We start from the raw sequence: 19,811 nt of genomic DNA on the forward strand, positions 1-19,811 counted from the left end.
GAACTGTTTTTCCTTGCTTCGTCACGTGATTTTCTCCAGCACCAGAAAGCTCTGCGCTGAAATGCAGAGGAAATGGGGGGAGCGAGAGTATTTCTATCATTTATTTAATGATAATGCAATTGGTTTGCTATTGGGGAAATGCGGGGGCTTCCTTGCCCCTCCAAACTGACCCGCAAGAGCCTCTGGTGAGCAGGGAGGACTCTGCAGTTGGACTCTTCTTACAAGGGCTGCCTTAGCTCCTCCGCAGACAGCCTCCAAACCCAACCATTAGGCCTAACAAGTTGAAAATCATCACTGAGGATCTTTTAAATTAAAAAACTGTTAAACTTGTTTAAATATAGCAGGACTCAAGGTCATTCTGGATCACCAGCCATAGGAAAGACAGGGAACAAATCCACAGCAAAGCTGGTATTTTCTACCAGTTACTCTTATCAAAGCACCACCGCCACCAAGAGACCTTTCTCACATGAAGTAGCACGATGGGAAAATTGCCAGGCATTTTGGCCAAAGGCCAGTCAACCAAGGAGTAACATTTAATCTGCAGGGTTTTTTGAAGGAGTAACCACTGTCCTAAACCGCTTTGCTTCGGGGAATGGCCATCCTTACTCTGTGATAGGTTCGACTGGAATTGGGGAAGAACAAGCATCCCTCCGGCCGAGCCCACTGCACCAAGAGCTTCCCAAGCACCTGGGGGAAGGCAGAGCTCTTCTCCCAACCAAGGTAAGCCAGGAGACACGATAAGACCCAGAGGAAGGAGTATTGTTGTTTAGCTGGAGCACAACACTGGGCTAAAGAGGAGACATTACCTCTTGTTTACCCATCTAAGCTCTTAGAGAAATAAAGAAAAGAAAGATACGGACCTAGGGCACTTCTGTGCCTGAATGGGAACATCACATCGCAATTTAATGCATTTCAGCTTCTGTCTGGTACCTTCCAACCCGAAGATTCTATGACTTGCCTTAATTTCCCTTGAGTGTCTCTGCTGTGACAACTCTTCCCACCCAGAGGCTGTCTCCTCCACCCGGGGAAGATGCTATCCGTATGCGGGGGTTATCCGAGGCAGCAGGAGCAGTTCAGGATGCACCACAAATGCTGCTGCAAGCCTGGGGCAGGCTCCGAGAAGCTCGGGGGTGAGGCAGAGCCCCAAAGCTCCGACCCACCACTGAACACCAGCGGTGAGCGACTCAGCCCCACCTGCGGCCACGGCACGCTTGCCGGGCCAGCGCTCGCCGGAGCCTTTCACCGTGTCCTCTCCAGACCTTGCCTCCGCACAAACCAGCTAAAACAACACAGCTGCTGTGCCGATTATAAAAACAGGTTTCAGCAGAGAGAACTGGAGCTGTTTTGCCTACAAGGGCAGAGGAATTCGTATGACACAGGAAGACTGAAAAATAATCAGCGGAGCGCAGGCATTTAAAAGCAGTGTTTTTTAAGCCACTCAAAAAGCAAACTCCTCGAACAACAGAGACTGATTACATATTTGTTATATAAATTCAACCCATTACAATAATATTTACCAGTGCTTGGAAAGACACTCTGTTGAAAGTTTGTCTTTTCAGCAAGCGTGCTTGTAGCTGGTACCACAGAAATTACTTCTAAAAACACTTTGGTGAGCTGGGTGCTCCCGAAAAGCCTGCGCCTGCCTCCCTTCATCCCAGCCCAGGAGGCCAGACAGCCAGAGCATCACCCAGGTCTTTGCTAGCGGCTTTGCATAGCTGGGCTCTGCCTGCAGCCACCTCCAAACCCTGCTCTGCCATGATCAATACAATATCAAAGCTGGGACAGAGCTGGCGACAACTGCAATACATCAGAGTACAAGCAACCGCACAGTGTGTCTGCCTTCTCCACTGAGTTGAGTTGGCCAACACTGGAAGAGCATCCTTGCATCAGGCGTGCTCTCTATGCGCCCGCCTGCTCTCCTGGTTTATTAGCACTGCTCGATTAGCAGATGTTTTGCATCCTGATTGTCCGGACACATTCTCCGCTGATGGAGGGTCACGGAGGTTTCCGCCTCGGGATCACACCCCGTTCACGTGCTGCCTTGACGCAGAAGCCAGATTTCTTCATTATTGAGCTTGACCGCTGTATGTAAACAGGACACATAGGGAAAAACCTCACTCATCAGCAAACGAGGCTTTTATTGCAATTTTCCTTAGAGGAGGCCTAAATTCAAAGCACTGAGACATGCAAGTCTTGTCAAGCAGCAGGAGTCCCTTCTTTAACTTGCGTCTGGTTGTTCTTCATTTTTGCTGCCTTGAGCAATTCTGCAAAAATTCCTTTGAAACTCAGGAGGCAGACAGGCTCAGCAATGCCATGTAAAAACAGAACAAAACCTGGTACTGGAGTTTTAAAGGACGTAACGAAGAGCAAGTGTTGAAAGCAGAGTCTTTGTAAGCCAAAGGTCACGACCGTATGTCCAGAATCCCAGTTTGAGGATCAATCTGCATGCATCCAGTTTGAGATGCACAGAAAGAAAGATCACAGGTTTACCCTTATGATTTTTGAGACTCACTTAAAATGAACCACTGAGATTGGGCTAGCAGAAGGCAGTGCACGTATCAGTGGTAATTAAAGTCCTAGAAGCAGCCTATGGTGGGCATAGAAAGGATAAAATGCCTAAAGGGAAAAAGGAGGAAAGAAGAAAGAGAAGAAATTATTCTGCCTGTGAAAGAAATAAATTATGGCTACTGAAATAAAAATTAGGAGGGTGAAGAACTCTGGCATAAATGATCACAACTTACCGCAGCTATAACCATCAGTGCAACCCCAGGAGCTTGCTGGACCAGTGGAAAAGGAAGTGCTAAAAGCTAATTAATTTTGAAGAGTCCTTACATCTGCCTCTCCTGATAGCAAGAAGTTACGACCCCTGCTAGCTTCAGAGTACTCCTCCGTATCAATTGATGAATATGGAGAATCACAGAAGGATGTGGCAAAGCAGCTGGATTTGTATCAAACGGAGCCTTTAATTAGTGGTCCTCTACAGCCTTCTGTCCCAGGGGCATCCTCCGCCTCCCGGGACACGGATACGGCGTGAGGAGCTGGTGGCAGTGAGCAGAGCGGCCTCAATAACTGCTCCTAAATGGCTCCAAGCCTCCGTGGAGCCAGAGACAAGCATGCTCCCGGCTTGCATAGAGCCACCACACATGTCGCTCACGGTATTAACTGAGGGCAGGTGGGGAACTGTTGCAGCACCCATTAACAACATCCGTGACGCAGGCTGGAAAGTTTCTCCAACAAGGTCTGACAGCTCCTGACATTCACAGTGACACTAAACGAGCCTCTTGGAGGACTTTGTGTTTACAGCACTGCCGTTAATAAAACCCTCTCCTAATTCTGTAAACCTGTCATCTTTCGCTTGAAGAATCAAAGGGTTTCTTCTCTACAGAAAGACACTTTGCATTTGCACTACTAAACAACAGACCAAACATTGAATATTTTTGCCGAAATAATTTTTTTCTTTAATCACAGAGACGCAGTCACAACAAAATCTCGTAACCTCTTTTTTCTCCCTTTGCAGACCATCTTTAAGAAAGGTATCTCATGGGTGAGATACAGGGTGCTGTCATGAAGGCAGGAACCAGAAAAAACAAAAAAGATTGGGGGGAAGGGGCTTATTGGCGCAAGTTGTGTTAAAGTGCAGTGGTCCCCAGACATAAACTAGAACTGGTCAGTCACCAATCCTACTGAAGAGCAATCGCACACTGAGCACAGTCTGGCAGCAAAAAACCTCAAGAGGAGAAGTACATAGAAAGCTCTGTCTGACATTGATTGAGAAGACACTGTATCTCAAATCACTTACTGCAAAGCCATCCGACATTTCCAATATTTCTTGCGCCTGGCAAGAAACGTTGCAGGAACTGAGCATTGTTCTTTTAGTTCACTCTAACCATCTGATGTTGCAAACATCCCCAAGACCAGCAAGGCTGAGTAGCCTGCACAGTGACAAAACAATCCTGCTTGAAAAGAAGGCGAGAATGATCAGGACCTTGGTCTAGTCAGATATTCCCCCTAACACCAGCTGTGGCAGTGCCACCGCTAAAGAAGCAAACATGCTGTTGTCCCATTTATTGTCCCACCACATCGGAGTTACTTACACGCTGCTGTCCGTCAGCGACATCGTATCAGCATCACTGGACATGCTCTGCTGCTCGCTGTCATTGGCACTCGTTGCTGGTGCCAAAGCGTAGCCCGTGTTGACATAGTAAGGGTTAACAGGCTCCCTCCACGACCCATGCCTGCAAGAAAAATGAGAGTCAAATTAGAAGGACACAACTTTGACCATACTTTGCATCACTGGGCAGGAGGACTCTGCCTGGAGCCCCAGCATCAGTGACAGGCTACAGACTAAGCTGTGTTAATCATATTAAGTTGCATTGACAGAAACATGAACAATTTGACTTGTAACTGGAAACAAAAGGGAATTAATGGACTAATGAAGATGATACTACTAGAGTTGAAGAAGAGAGGGAACAAGACTGTATGGAAGAAGTCCAGTTCCCATCAGGATTTAGCATGTCCATCAGCTAACTGCTTAGCATTGTCATTCTATGAGCAAGGCAGGACATCTAAAAGCACTACCTAGATAAGAAGACAGCATTTTTCTTAGTCGAATCAGGCTTCTTTCTACTCTTCCAACTGCGAGGAATGTGTAGCACGGCTCACCCATTCTATGCTTGCTTTTATATCCCTCTCTACTCCAACACGTTTGCCAAAGGAGGGAGGTAAAGCAAGAAATGGCTGTTGCTTACAACGCAATACCTAAAGCCAACCTCAAATGTCACACTCGGGTACATCAAATACTTGCAAATTCCACCAGGAAGGACCATCTAATCACACCGGCTTTTCCAATGGACAATCTGGCCATGGATCTATGAAGGCTACTTTGTACACAACCACGTGCCTTGTCCTGCAGACAGGTTATTCAAGTACACGTGCGAGCGGGCCAGCCTCCATCTCTCAAACAAAATGGTAGAAGAGAGACTGCTTGCATGAGCTAACTTGGGAAGCGAGTTCCTTGCTCGGGAGGAGACCTGCACTAATGTGAAGCAGCCTGCGAAACAAGCAGGCGAGAGCTCCTTCACACCAACTCTGCCACGGGCAGAGAACAGCCACCGCCGCCAACATGCCTCCAGCTCCACGCTACCGCAGGGCAGTTGGGCCAAGCAGGCATCTTCTTGTCACTGCAAGTCATTTTGCAATTTGCCGGAAGGAGGAACAAGCCGAAATGTTCACACCAACACAGCAACACAGCATCATTTAATCCCCCACTCTCTCTGCCTGCCCCTCTGCACGAAGAGCAGCATTTGTAAGACATTTTAAAGTTGATAAATTCCTGGGTTTTCCAAGCTCTGTTACCAGCTCTGAAAATCAGAGCCCTGTTTTAATGCAGATCACGGAGCTCAACAGCATGATCTTTTATTTAGTAACTCAGTAACCGGCACCTAGTTGATGTGGTTTTTAATGGACCTTGAGCAAACACCTCCAAGGAGGGCACATCACGCAATTTGTGCTTCCCGCTTCTGATGTGAAAAGCTTTTGTGGCTGTACTGCAGTGGTCAAAGTCCTACAGACAACAGAAAACTGTTTCTGCCCTGATGAGTTTAGATTTAGGTAAGACAAGAAAACCCATGAGAAATGCACAGATGGAAGGACCGGAGGCGAGGAAGACCCCAGCAAAGGGAAAAGTTGGCAGCTTCTGTGAATTTGTACAGAGTTTATACTGTATAGGAAGGACAGCCACTACATGAACCGGGACTAGCAGACAACCTATTCAAGGTGGAGGTCTTCAGAATGGTTTATGTATAATATGGTACTCTGTGTACAAGGATGGAAGCATTACCAAAGTATTTTAAAGCCTGAATTTGAGAGGGCTGTAGCCTTCAGCTAGCACCCGCTCCTACAGCTCCTATTCACCATGCCCTTCTGCTCCTAGACACAGAACCAGACAGTTTTCCCTGTAATACCTGGAGTCATCGATGTTTGCTGGTCACTAAGAAAAATCACATTGTTTTAGGTTCGCTATGGGGTCACCTGGGAATGAATTGCCCTCCTATTCTCACAAAGAGAAAACTAATATTTTGCTTGCCACAAGCCAACAAAAACTCCAAGCTGTTTCTCCTCAGAGGACAAAGCTCAGTGTAGTTGCAGAGTGGTGCAAAGAGCATCCAAAACTGAGCCAGCTGAGGTTTTTCACAACTGTTAGAGGCAAAGGGAGCCTTGTGAGGTTTCTGCACGCATGGGTGCAGTACAGAGCTGGTTGGGTACGAACACTTAGCGGCGCCTTGGGATGGCAAGTCACCACGGACATCTTCTAACACGCAAACATTCTCTCTGTCACTGTAAATGTGCACTGGAGGAACCTCATTTCTATATTCCATCAGATTTCAGAACAGCTTTCTAGGGCAAGTATTTAAGGCTGGAAGTAATTTGAACAAGTTCACCCTAAAAAGCAACGTATAAGAAGTGCAAACCTTACCAGCCCCCCTTCAGCAGTTGCTCCCTTGCATAATGGTCAGTTCTGTCACATCCAATATGACAGTTGCGTGATGGAAGCTGATACAACCTCTTAAACTGAGGCAGGAATGATGGATAGCTCGGGCCTTCCCTGCGGGCAAAGACAAGGATGCTTTTTTGGATAACCCAATTAAAATATAGCACCAACTTCGAGTGGACCTTCTGCCAGGGCTCTCCGGAAGTGGCATGGATTATTCTAGCAGTAAATTAAGAAAACGCTACGATATATAGAATAAAATCAATCAATTTCTCCTTTGTGTCTGCCGATACAAAGATAGAGCAGCAGAGAGCGTCTGAAGAGTTTGTCAGGTACGGATCTGGCTGAAGGAACTGCTGGGGCAAGAGCGAGCAGATGGGTGTCGGGTGGGCCCTGGCCCCTCCGGAGGAGTCGGGATGGACGGCCTCTCCTGCAGCACTCCACGGCCGTGGGCTTCCCACTGAGGATGCAGGCAAGAGTTTGGTCACAACTGTTGTATATAGCTAAAATTACATACTTAAGCATGTATACAACAAGGATTACTTCCATTTTAGCTCTGCCTCTAATACATCAATGCAAATGTAAACTTTTGGTAAGCGTAAGGAGATGGAAAGGGTATAGGATTTCAAAGCAATCATAACAGGTTACATTACTTTTGAGGAATCCATCTGTATTCAATCCTTCTCCTAATGTTCTCTCTCCCTGACAACTCTCTTCAGCTGGCTCGTATCACTATTTGAATGTTTTGTGCCGTGCCTCTGAAGAACGCTTTCAACATCTATTAGGAGGAAAACATTAAAGGAACATGGAGTCTAACAAAAAAAACCCTGGTCACTTCTGATCTGGGAAGGGAGGCTGCTTTAAAAGGGATACAGGCACACTCAGAGTGATTTGAAATGTCAGCTAAAAACCTCACATACCGAGCTCTATGTGCTGATAAGGGCGATAAAAGGAAAGGTGAGCATTTAAAGTTAGACTTCACAAAAATTCCTGCAGACTTCCGGATTTTTTTTAATTTTAAATTTTTTTAGACAGAGCAATGAATGGTTTCGAAATGAACACAGAACATTTCACACCGCAGAAATAAAGCTGCACATCTCTTCTGCAGCTCTCAGTTGCTCAACCCTCAAAATAATCACACAGGGAACAATTATAATAGAGATCACAGCGACCCAAGTAAGTCAACCTGACCAGCTGCCTTTTCTGTGCATAAGCCCTCCACAGATCACTGTCAATTCTGGTAATGCTGACAAGGGCCAAAACTGTTGTAGAAAAGCAGCCAGCATCTCCTTAGGGCTTCCTTCTACCCGTTCAGTTTCTTTTGCATGTTGTCTTGGCTGCATTCCATCCCCAAATCTCCCACTCCTCCAACCAAGACCAGCACACAGCACTCTGAACATTAGCACCATCAGGTGTTGGAGCTTCAATGCTCACTACGCTTACGGTCTCACTTATAAGAAGAGAGGTGAGGTCCTCTTTGGTCCTCTTGCCCCAGCTAGAGCTCCCACTGCATCCTGAGTCCCTATGGGCATCCCTCTCCTTCCAGACCAGGATCTCCAGTCTCACACAGCTCAAAGACGCAATGACTCAAATTTTTGCCAAACATGCTACTCTGCTCTTTGCAAAAAGAGCGTGCTCTGGCTGGCGTGCTCTGGTGAAGTATTGCATCACCTTCAGAATCCACAGTGGGAGAAAGATCTCACAGATCCTGCCTGCAAACCCAAATCCACACAGCCCTCCCTTTGGTTCTCAACAGTTACGAACCTCCTTCATTCATGTTCTTCATCAAGCACGGGAAAAAAAAAACCTAAGGCAAGAAGGAAACTTCCTTGGAGATGAAAGACCTGTAGGCAACTAATTTCTGTAGAATTTAAATTTTCACTGGAGTGGATAAATTGCACAACGCTCTATTGGCAGGTCTGTGAGACACGGTCTTCCCAAGTCTGCTAGGAGTTCCAGTGTGGCTGGAGCAGCTCCCAGTCTAATAAGGAAGCTGATCAGATCCATCAGTTTTCATCGGTACCATCTCCTCCAGCTCTAGCACTGAAGTTTTATGATACTGACATTTTCTTAACTCAAAAGAAGTGTACTTGTGATAGAAACCGGGCAGACTGGCAGTCCTCCTCTTGCAAGGGTCCCCTACCTGCCTGACCCCGAGACGAGCGCATCCCCAAACTCCCTAATGCCATGGCGAGGCACCTCCAAACCACTGCACCACTCAAGGAAGCGGCTGTTTGAGACACTAGATCAGTAAACCCAGGAGATAAAGACTCATGAAGCTGACAAAACCCCAATGCATTCTGCTTCCCCCTAAGCAGCGCTCCCATGACCGGCTCCGAACCTTTGGTCACCACGGTTTCAGGGGAGCAGCTCGTTTTTAATATGGGAGAAATCCCATTTTCTAGACAGCTTGAGCCACGAGGCAGCTGATAATCACCCAAACTTCACGAGTTGCCTTGGAAAGCTCTGAGCTGCAGGAGAAGTGGGGTCAGGTGTAAGTCCCAGGGAAGGACACCCCAAAACGGGCACTGTAGAGACTCAGGATCTCCCATCACAGCTGCGACACCCTCCCTCCTGCGCAGCAGTGAGGAACCTCGTGGCAGGACATGATTCTTCCTTTCCTCTTTTGGTGGGCCGTGTTTGAGCTGAGGGATGGTGCCCAGAGACCACAGACCAGGGCTGCAGCTCAATAAGACCGGGTTACCGACTCTGCAACCCCACCCTGCTTTTTCACACCAACTTCTGACAACTTAGTTAAAAACACAGGACTATAGAAGTTTAAAAGATGGCTATTTCCAGAACTACATTCGCAGGAGGAAACAAGGACTAAGCCCTACACTTATTTGGTGTCTCCGGTTGCTTTGCCTTCGTGATTGCGAGGATTCAGTCTGATGCTCAGACATCCTTCCAGCTAATTATTTTAACGTCTCCCATTTGTTCAGTGTAAAAAAACCCAATTTTTTCCATTAAAAAAGTTATGCACTTCCACACAAGAAAGAAAAAAAACCTTTCAAATGACGGCTCACCCCATCTCTGGCTGGCCAGGAATGATCAGAGCTCTCTTACTTCCCACACTTACATCTACCAACAAGCGGGTGACTGTCACATCCTTCAGGCAATACCACATTTCATTATCACAACCAGTCAATTAAATTAAAAGGCGCACACGTTAGCTTATGCTGTACGAGCTGAAGCAAATCCCCTCAGCACATTTAAATAGCATGTGCTGACAACAGTGTCCGAGCGGACTGTGTCACCTTCAAACAAGAGGTTACAGCACCATCCACCAAGAAGTCTAACGTACAAGATTACAATAATCTACCAGCTGGACAGAAAAGATTTTCTTTTTCCATTTCTAATCCATGGTACCAACAACCCTCACAAAAGGTTGCACCATACTGGGTATAAGACTATTAGAAATGTCCCGAAGCATTCACAGCGTTCCCCAATACGATACATCATCACTGGCATCTTTTGGAGCTAAGAACGAAATGTCTACGAAGATGCAAAGCTGAAAACCTTTACTCCTGACTGGATTTAACCTGCACTAAAGACGCGAAGTCTGCCCAAGAGGTTAAAATTGGGGATTTAGCTGATAATGTGATTGCAAATCCTCAGGGTTGCTCCACTTAAAACTCTTCCCAATTACTGTGGGTACTCAGACACTGCTGTGCATCTCAACTTTATCACCGCCAATGTCAAGCTAATCACATGTGTTCTAGGCGAGGGCAGCTTCTTCAAAGATCACATCAATTCTGGACAAGTTAATCTGTTCTTTGTGGTCTCCAGATGGCTCTTGCCAAGAAAGTTCACTTCCAGCCCTGCAGCCGGCGAGTGCAGCAGCCCCGGCGCTCTGCAGAGCATTACAAAGGAACCAGATCAAAGTTATGTCTTACAAAAAAAATGAAATCTGAAGTTTGAAAAGCAACAGCAGCCTGTCAATTGTAGGCTTAAAGACGACTTCTGCATGCTCCAGCTATCAGGGAATTTATGATTACAGTCTGGCTTTTAAAAGCTGATGAAAAAACCGGCGCTCTTTAGCGCTCCTTGCCTTTGCAAATCTGTATCTTCTTCCGTGCTTATTCATCCTCCCACGCTGGAGGAGGAAGGGAAATAAATAAAAACTTAACTAAAAGTAGAGATAAGGGTTCCTCTGCTCTTTTATTCTAAGGCATTCAATTCCATTTTAGGAGTACGCGGAGATTATTTTATGGGGAGCTTCAGTAATTACTGCAAAGTATTAAAGTACAGTTACAAAAGCTCAACCCAAGATCTACCAGCCTGAGTTTCCAATTTCTCACTCCTCTGCATTTACCAAGGACATACTCTTTCTCAGGCAGGACTAAGGTACAGAAGACGCATTCACTGAAACCAATAATTTAGATTACAGGATACAGCAAGGTGGGTGAGAAAAGTGACTTAGAATTTTTCACAATCTTCCTAAGGAAGCCAAAATACAGGAAATAAATTGTTTGTCTTAGGAGGTAAATAAAGACTAGATAGGCTAAATATTTTGGCTGGGTTACCCTATCGTCACCCTAACCTTCTTAGGAAAGGCTTTCAGACAACAGAATACAACCACCGTGTTCCAAGGAAACTGCAGAACAAGTCCCTCAAGATTTCATCTGACCCTGCATCTACAAATCAGCCCTCCCAGCTCCTCCTTCCCAACAGAGACAGGGCTGTGCTCATTCATCGCTCAGTGTAATACTATGTTTTGTCCACTAGTTACAGATTTAACATCAAAACTGTAAAAACCCAGTTTTGCCATACAATGAAGTCAAGTCCTTTCTAAAAACAACGCACATCTTCCCTAGAACAAGACCAAAAACCTCATTTGATAGCTCAAGCACAAGAAATTAATTAGAATAAAAGAGAAAATATGGGCAACACAGTGTCTGCACGTCAATTAACAGGACACTTGGGTCATTTTCCTGAAATAAAGCAAACGTCACAGAATATTTTGTTCTGTATCTAACAATAACAGGTATTTGCTTAGACTCATTTAAACATACTTGACTGAATTTACACCATCACATAGTTTGGTGGTTTTTTTTTTTAAAAGAGGACATGATTAATATGAAACCCTATCCATTATGAAAGGTTGACATTAAATAGGGAAATTTTCTATAAAGTATACAGGATGTTTGACTGCATTAATTGGGATTGAACAGAAGCCTTACTGCTCTGGAGCTCCATCAGTCGTTCAAAAGCCTCTGTAGTGACTTCAGAAGCCACAAAACCAGGGCAAAACCAGCACCTCCTGTGTGCATTTTGGATATCCAGGGTCCATTGCTCCCACCCATAAGCCACACTCGCCTCCACGCCATGGCCTTTGTCAGACAATACGCCATAGGAGAATTACTATTTTTAATATTTTATCGGAAGGGACAGCATCAAGCTCGCACAGGGATGTGCTGAAGATCCACACGTGTTGCCAGAAAAAGTTGCCTTACTAACTTAAGTTGTGACTGACATTAAAATGCATCCCAAATACAGTGAGAGGACCTTGACCCTGAGGACCAAATCCTCCTGACACTTCCAGAGCTCGGAAAGGACGACGTGCGTAAGGAGGAATGTCAGAACAGAAGCACCAACGTGCTTTAAGGTCATGTTTTGCATTAAAATAAATACAAACCTTTTCAAATCACAGGGCCTGTCTACAGGAGCCTTGCAGCGTGCCCAGGACCCAGGGCTCCTAGCCCCGGGCAGGGGATGCCGCGCTCCGGCACGCTCTCTGTGCGCTCCGAATGCCCAAGGGTTTGGGCGAGAACCATCCCACAGCAAAACCCCCCAAAACAAGTGGGATCCCAGTCCTCACCCCCGACTCTTTGACCATCCCGACATGCTCTCCCCGGGCCATGGGGCTTGCTAGCGTGGACACGGGCACTCATTCAGTCTCCTTCCCCCTGCTTAAACTGAGAGCCGGGGGAAACCCAGCAACAGGCCGATAGCCGAGACCTTTCTGCTCCGCTAACTGGCTTCTCCGGTGAAACGACGCCCGTGTTTCACTATGGCAAGGGAGAGTCGCGTGTGTGTGCACACACGCGTGTTTAGGTGGGCAAATACACACAGTACCCACTTCAGACACGTGCAGCAGTGCCAGCTCCCACGGCTCTGCTTTCCCGGGTGATTCTCCCGGACAAACCGGGGCCGGCCGAGAGGAGGAACCCGCTGCAGAGAGCGACGGGCTCCTCTGCCTTTGCCCCGTGGCTTCCCTTCCCTGGGAAGGCAGGCAGGGCAGCCGGAGGATGTAAAGGAGTGGCAGAGGAAAGTCTTCTTCCCAGAAGGGGCAACACAACTATCACGTTGCAGATGTAAAAACACCAGCGAGCCCCCCGAACCGTCCAGAGCCTTCCACGTCACGCCAAGCCAGCGGCCACCGTCCCTTGCTCCCGCTCTGCCTGCAGCCCAGGATGCTGCTCCCTCCGCAGACGACGCAAGCGGCTGAACGCATCTCCCAGCCTTCCAGCGGCGGGCTGGCTCCGCAGACACCCACGCAACACGGCTTCCAGCCCAGAGCATCCCCCTCGCCCGCGCGGCGAGGGCCTTCCTGAAACAAAATTCTGCCCAAACACCTGCCTCTGAGGCGCGGGGAGAAGGGCAAGTCCAAGTTTATACCTAGGTCTGCTCATAACCTAAAGAAGGCAGCAGCTCCTCTTAAAAACACCACTGCCTGCAAACTATCAAATTAATCCCGGGATTTCAACAGCTTTTCTTCATTATTTTTCGTCTCAACCAAACCACAAATTTACTTAATGACTAAACCAGACGAGCGAGTGCTTTGTTTTCCAGACAGCGGGAACCTTTCTAACGGGATCCAGGTTTTCAGAAAACACGTTTACCTAACGTCAGGGAAGGGAGAGGGTCCATTTCTGAGATGCGTTTGATGCTTTTTTTAGCTTCCCCAAACCCGCCAGCGTCGTGGTTGGGGTATCTCCGAGTTCCGAGCCCAAGGAGAGGCACCGAGCAGGGTGAGGAGGAATACAATAAGAACATTGTGTTCCAGGAATGATCGAATACAGGCAAGAGCATGCTTTTGGCTAGCAGGATTCAGCACTGTAACTCCGTCTGCTGCTTTTCTTCTCCGTCTGAAGCAACGTTGTTTGTCCACACTTCTCTGAAATGGAAAGTATTTCCTCTTGCTTGCTCGTTCCAAGGAAAGATCTGAGGAGGCCTGGTATAACCGGGCAGAATTGGGGATTCTCCAGTTCCTCGACTCTTCTTTGCCAAAATTTCTGCTCAACAAGAAAGGGATTACGAGAAAGAAATTACGAGCAGACTTCTCTGCAAGCTCAGTAATTTAAGACCAGGGCCTGTAGGATGAGTAAGTTTTTGGATGGGAACAAAGCATCCAGCTTTGGCCAGTGACTCCAGAGCATTCCCCTCCCTCCTGCGTACCTACGGATCCTCTGGAGCGCTCAAGAAGATGAGATGGGGCAGTGACATCTACAGCTATGTGGACCACACTGGGGAATGGGAGCCATTGGCATCAAAGGGCAAAGAAGACTACCTGGGCTCAGTCCCTCCTTCGATCACCGAAGCTTTTGAGGAGGGCACAAACCCCAGCACTGCAATCTGCTGTCTGTATTGCTTTCAGCGATAAATTTCCCGATACTTAAATCAAAACAGTGGTGTTGATGGCTGGAATGAAAGGGGAAGATATGCAACTCAAGGGGGCTCCATCTGATAAAGACAAGTTGCAGCTTTGACATGAAACTGCTTCTATCACTGGGCCACGTAACGTAGGCTGATCCAGATGACCGCAGACTCGCTAGCCTCACTTAAATCCTCACTGAAACAATGGCATGAAACTCAACAACCGTTACCAATTTATTGCCAACAAATTTGATATTTTAATGAAATTAAAAATTTGGGTGTAGAAGAAACTGGTTGCTGTAATATTTTGAACATCCATAAGGCATCTGAGTTGGTGCCTCAGAACAACCCAGGTTTGTTCCCGAAGGCATTTGAAGAAGCCCTACTAACGATGAGGTGGGCAGGATGACTGAGGGACCCTTAGCAATAATCCTGCACAAAAAAAGAACTTTGTTTCACTGGATAAGGTCTGGCTCACCAACGCACGTGAAACAAAGACGTCTGTCTCCAAGCAGAGTCACTCGCTGGTGTCTTAACTTCTACAGAAAGGATCCAAGAAACTCCCCCAATTGAACAAGAACCTTTGAGGTGACCGAGCTCTGACCTTAGCTGGTAACAAAACCAAAACCATGGAGGGCTGGCAAGACCTGGCAGAGATAAAGTTGAGAGTCGGGATTTAATAGTGCTCCCAGAGGGGAAATTCAGCTGATTAGAAACATCCTAATCTTCTCTCTCAGTGTATATTAAAGGTCAAGAAGTGGGATCAGATATTGGCAGCACATGAAAAAACAACTCAGTCGAGCAAAAGACCTTCACAAAGACGTTTCATACCTTTGCATTAAAAATTCCTGCAAAGCCTTATTGAACTTTACTTCTATCTAGGGAACACATTTAAGTCTGAAGTCAAGAGACCGTTAGATCGGGACAAAAAAGAAGATTCCACCCCCCAGAATGCTTCTGCCTCCAATCAGTACTTTATAATGAGGAGGAATTTGTAAGCATCAGTTGACTGCAAGCATGACAGCTAAGTAGGTCTCAGAAGCACAGCCATGAAACAGAGCTTCTCCAGCAGTCCTCTGGAGTCTCACAAGCTCCCCAAATGGGGTCATTAAAGGCTACTTGTTGGATCATGTCAACAAGTGGCAGGCTATATCAACAACAAAATACTGGCAAGCTGCAAAAAGCTTTTAAACTTGCTCTATCATTTACTGCTCAGCTCTGAAGAGATGTCAGCAGCACAGTAAATGTATAAATCATGACTCGGTCTCCCGGTCTCTGCTGGGAGCCTGTAACCTGACGTTCCCTTCTCAGCTCAAACTGACCTGGCTGATATAATGCAGTGGTTGGGGCAAGATGAGGGTGGACTGAGTCATGCCATCCTTCTGACAAGGTCCATTAGAGCTTGACAGCAATGACAAGTCCCCAGAAGAACTGTAACAACAACCAGAAGGAACGAACCACACAAAAACTGTGCCTAAGGGAGACAGATGCTGTTAAAAAGGATCTTTCCTTTCCTAGAGATACTTTTTTCCCCCCTCTTTTAAGAGTTTAGCAGACTAACAGCAAACAACTTGCTGCTGTCCCCGGAAAATAGGCGTAGAGAGGGAAGTTAGTCTTGTGAAGATATTACAGGCGGCCTTCCTTGTAAATAAGGAATAAAGTAACTTTTCCTTAGATGGTGCAGAATGAAGTCTTCACTCACAGTCGTAGTTTTGGGACCGTCACCAAACCTTGCACCTCCAGCAAGACCTAGAAGCCAATCGCTGTATCGAGGTCACACAAAGTCCTACTTAAAGATAATGAATGAAATCAGCTGATTCAGTTTCTCATTTCTTGTGGCTGTACTTTTACAAACAGATCTAAATTCAGCGGCTGACTGGCAAACCAAAAGCAAGGAATTCAGTAGTGAGAAAGAGGGAGTTCAGCACCTGAAGTCAGCTGGCGCAGGTTGGTTTAGCAATCCCTCTTCACTGCATATGCCTTGACCATAACCAGAAGGACCCCGTTGGGCATGCTCCACTGCTGAAGGTGACAACATCGCCAGAGGCATTCACTAAATAGTTCAAGGTGTGAGAACCAGTTCACCTCATTTAAATGGATATTAAAACGTAGTGAAAAACAGCTAAAGGAGGCAGGGAAGGGAGGAAAAAAAAAAAAAAAAGTTGCTCACAGACAAATGGCACAGCAGTTCACAAGGTAACTCCTGGGACACTGCAATACCAGAAGGTCCAGGTAAACTCCAGACCAGAGGGGAGATGAAATACCTTTAACTGTAGCGTGAGAGCGTTAGGGAAGCTGCTGGGAAGCTTGTATATGCAGTCCATTCCGTTACTGTGTCTGACCATGGCTCAGGGAAGTCCTGTGTTTGTTTTTTCTCAGCGCACTCTAGAGCAAGTGAAACTTGCTTGTTGTTATTTTTGCCTTATGCAGTTTTTCTGTTTTGGTCCTCACCCATTAAAACAGGCAGATATATGGGCTTTTTACCTTTATTACACAAATTCCACAGTATCTTTTCATCTGGTATGCATTATTGTGGGGATATATATGAAGTACCATGCCCATTTAAAGTGCTGTGAAAGAGCCGTTTGAACCCTCGTTCCATTCCTATGTATCTTTATACAATTAGAACCAGTTGATGGTTCCATTTAGGAAAAATAAGGGACAATGCAAGCAATGTGCTTTTTGTTCTAAATAAATCAGCCACTGTTCAGATAAAAGACAGCTGTATTTTTATTTACCTCAGTTTCTTAAAGACAGAAGGCTAGGTGATCAAACTCCATGTGTTTCCGTTGATCTCTTTCTACTCCCTCCAGAAATTCTGAGTACAAGGTATTTGCTGACATCCAACCAAATTCAACAGGGGAGGGAGGCAGGCCCCAAATTATGCGATAATTAATGACAACAGGAAGGTGTGGAGAGACTCTTTAACTGCTCTGAATAACGACGAGGCTGTGGCCACATCTCAGCAGAAAACCTACGTGGATCTTACAATCCCCTCAAATGCAAACAGAAGTTTCAGCTCCAGCTGAAACACCGTTCCAGACACCGAAGTCTGCATGGGCCCGTTGCAAAAGTCACATTTTGGGAACCCCGGTGCTGAGACCTGGTTTAATTCTGCATTTTGGATGGCCCCAAATCACCTCCAGTTGACATGATGTGTTGCTGCTACCGTCTCCTCCTTCTACAGCCGGTGGAGCCCTGCGCAGAGCACCACTGCCAGTCTGACCCGCGGCCACGCGCTGCAATCATCCCAGCCGCCGTAATTAGCAATGAAATCCTGCGGATGAAGGAAAAGGCTGTTTTCTGTGTAGGGCCTGGAGCCCAAGAGCTGTGAAACACTGGAGCCCATCTGTGTGACACAAACACACCATCTGTTACAGAATGCGTGTGCCGTACTATACATACAGGATTTCACTGACCAAGTAGGCAATACAAAAATGCCTCGTTGCTTTAGGTGTTTTCTCCTTAAGACAGCACGGAAAAGCAAACTAGAGTTTTGAAAAAATTATCTTCTACTCCCCTCTCTTGTGCCCATGTATCACACTATCTATTACTGGTGCTGCACTACCTCTGCAGAACTTCATTTGCTCAGGGCACAGGATAAACGGATTGATATCCTTATTTTCCCCCTCTTTGTGCTTTTACATCATCCAAATCTCATGCTGAATGCAGCACTATTCACTTGGTTGGAGATTCTGCTACGGTAATTTTCCGAAGTGACTCTCATATTTATTTGCGATGCTATTCTGGAGGACGGAAAAGCTATTATCCTCTTACGTACAAAAAGCCAACTGCAATGCTGAAATAGTCAAAATTTTCTCAAAATGTGAATGCTCAATTTGAAATGCTCTGGGCCTAACACTCAGCATTTTTGTAAAACTTCTGCCTTGAAAAATGCTCAGCACATCAATAAGCCTGATCTGGGTCTTAAGGTGCGCACAGAAAAGCTAAGGCATGCACGACAACGCTCTGCCAGGGAGAAGAGCTGTCTTAGAGGACATCTGTGGCAGAAACCAGCACGGGAGCACCTGGGTTTTTCTGCCTCTTCCACTGCAAGGCCTTTTAATGATGCAAGAGGCCATGCAGGCACCCTCCGCACCTTCCTTCCTACCTGCTCCGCTAGTTCCCCCGGCACTAGCCATCCCATGTACCGAACAAGCAAGATTCCTAAAGAAAAAGAGTCCATGATCACACATCAAATAGCTACAAGAGACCCCCTGCAGGGCTGCGTCCAGCTCGGGAGCCCTCGGCACAGGAGAGACATGGACCTGTTGGAGTGGGGCCAGAGGAGGCCCCAGCAACGCTCCGAGGGCTGGAACAGCTCTGCTGGGAGGACAGGCTGGGAGAGCTGGGGGGGCTCAGCCTGGAGCAGAGAAGGCTCCGGGGAGACCTTCCTGCAGCTGCCAGGGCTGAGAGGGGCTGGGGAGAAAGGTGGGGACAGGGCAAGGGGTAACGGTTTTAAACTAAAAAGAGGGCAGATTCAGACTGCTTATAAGAGAGAAATTTTTCACGCTGAGGGTGGTGAAGCCCTGGCCCAGGTTGCCCAGAGAGGTGGTGGATGCCCCATCCCTGGAAACACCCCAGGTCAGGCTGTCTGAGCGCCCTGCTCTGGTTGAAGATGTCCCTGCTCACTGCAGGGGGTTGGACTGGATGGTCTTGAAAGGTCCCTTCCCACCCAAACCCTTCTGTGATTCTAGAAGAGTAGAGAAAGTTACGAAACGCCATGTGAGAGCACCGTGCATCAGACTCGCGCTGTCCCACGTCTACACGGGGCAAACACCCCCAGCCCCTCTCCCGTCCAGCCGCAGGGGTTCATACAGCCAGGGTCAGCTCACAGCCCTCCCCTCCGAGGTGAACAGGGTCTCTCTCCTCTAACCTGCTGTTCATTTGCATAAAAGGGAATTTTATCCCTTTATCAAAACAGGCTGAGATTAGTGGATAAGCAGTATCTTCCTCCTGGAAGCATCGGAAAAGCCCTTTCCAGTTTTAACGCCCTGTACAGCCTTGTCTCTTGCTAGCTCCCAAGATCACCTGCTCACCGTTGGAGGATCTCACCCTCCTCACCTCCTCATCATCATTGCCCAAAAAGCCTTTTTTTTTTTTCCCCCCGAGTGCCTTTTCTGGAGGATAGGAGAAGAGGTCCAGCTCACTTAACAATTCTGGAGTCAAAGATTCCAGAATGATCGCCATCAGCAACACGAATTTCAGTTTCCAGTATCTGAAGTCGTAGCCATGAGCATAGTCAGAGCAAATACACTTTTCAGATACTCTGGCTGCCAGAATTTTAAACCATCTACTACAGAGCCCGTGCAATTTTCATAAGCTTAGAATTTAATCAAATTGGATGGATTCTCACATGGACAGAATAAAGCACGTTCAAGCTGCCGGTGCCCCTCCCACCTCCAGCAAGCCACTTGCCAAACGATACACCCCTGCTTCAAAGTAGGAAAGCTGGAAGGTTATCAATGAAAAGTAAATTGTAAGACTCTGACATGAGCAAAACAATGTAATTTCCTCCCCCTCTGTTTTTGCTAAAATTTGCCAAAATAATTCAGCCTTAGGCAGAATCTCAGCGTGGAATAATACCAAACAACACAGTCTGATAAAGATATGAGCAACTACAACGAAGTTTTATATAATGGGAAATGTTAGGCAACCACGGCTACAGCCATCGCCGCCAGCCCTGCCTATATAGTAACTGAGTGATAGTTTAACATCGCTA

The 19,811-nt window shown here is 46.8% G+C and overlaps 1 protein-coding gene across 1 annotated transcript in view; it reads right to left on the reverse strand.

The window, feature by feature from the left end:
- Positions 1–4,094: 4,094 nt before the first annotated feature.
- The window catches only part of LOC104620840 (axin-1), a gene marked incomplete at its 3' end in the record, with an annotated part of 39,972 nt that continues 24,255 nt past the window's right edge, over positions 4,095–19,811 (reverse strand). The window contains exon 2 of the mRNA XM_010287166.1: positions 4,095–4,235. Within this exon, the coding sequence (XP_010285468.1) occupies positions 4,095–4,235 (141 nt within the window). The remainder of the gene's footprint in view (positions 4,236–19,811) is intronic.

Source organism: Phaethon lepturus, unplaced genomic scaffold (assembly GCF_000687285.1).
Source record: "Phaethon lepturus isolate BGI_N335 unplaced genomic scaffold, ASM68728v1 scaffold2555, whole genome shotgun sequence".
In the NCBI taxonomy this organism is placed as follows: Eukaryota; Metazoa; Chordata; class Aves; order Phaethontiformes; family Phaethontidae; genus Phaethon; species Phaethon lepturus.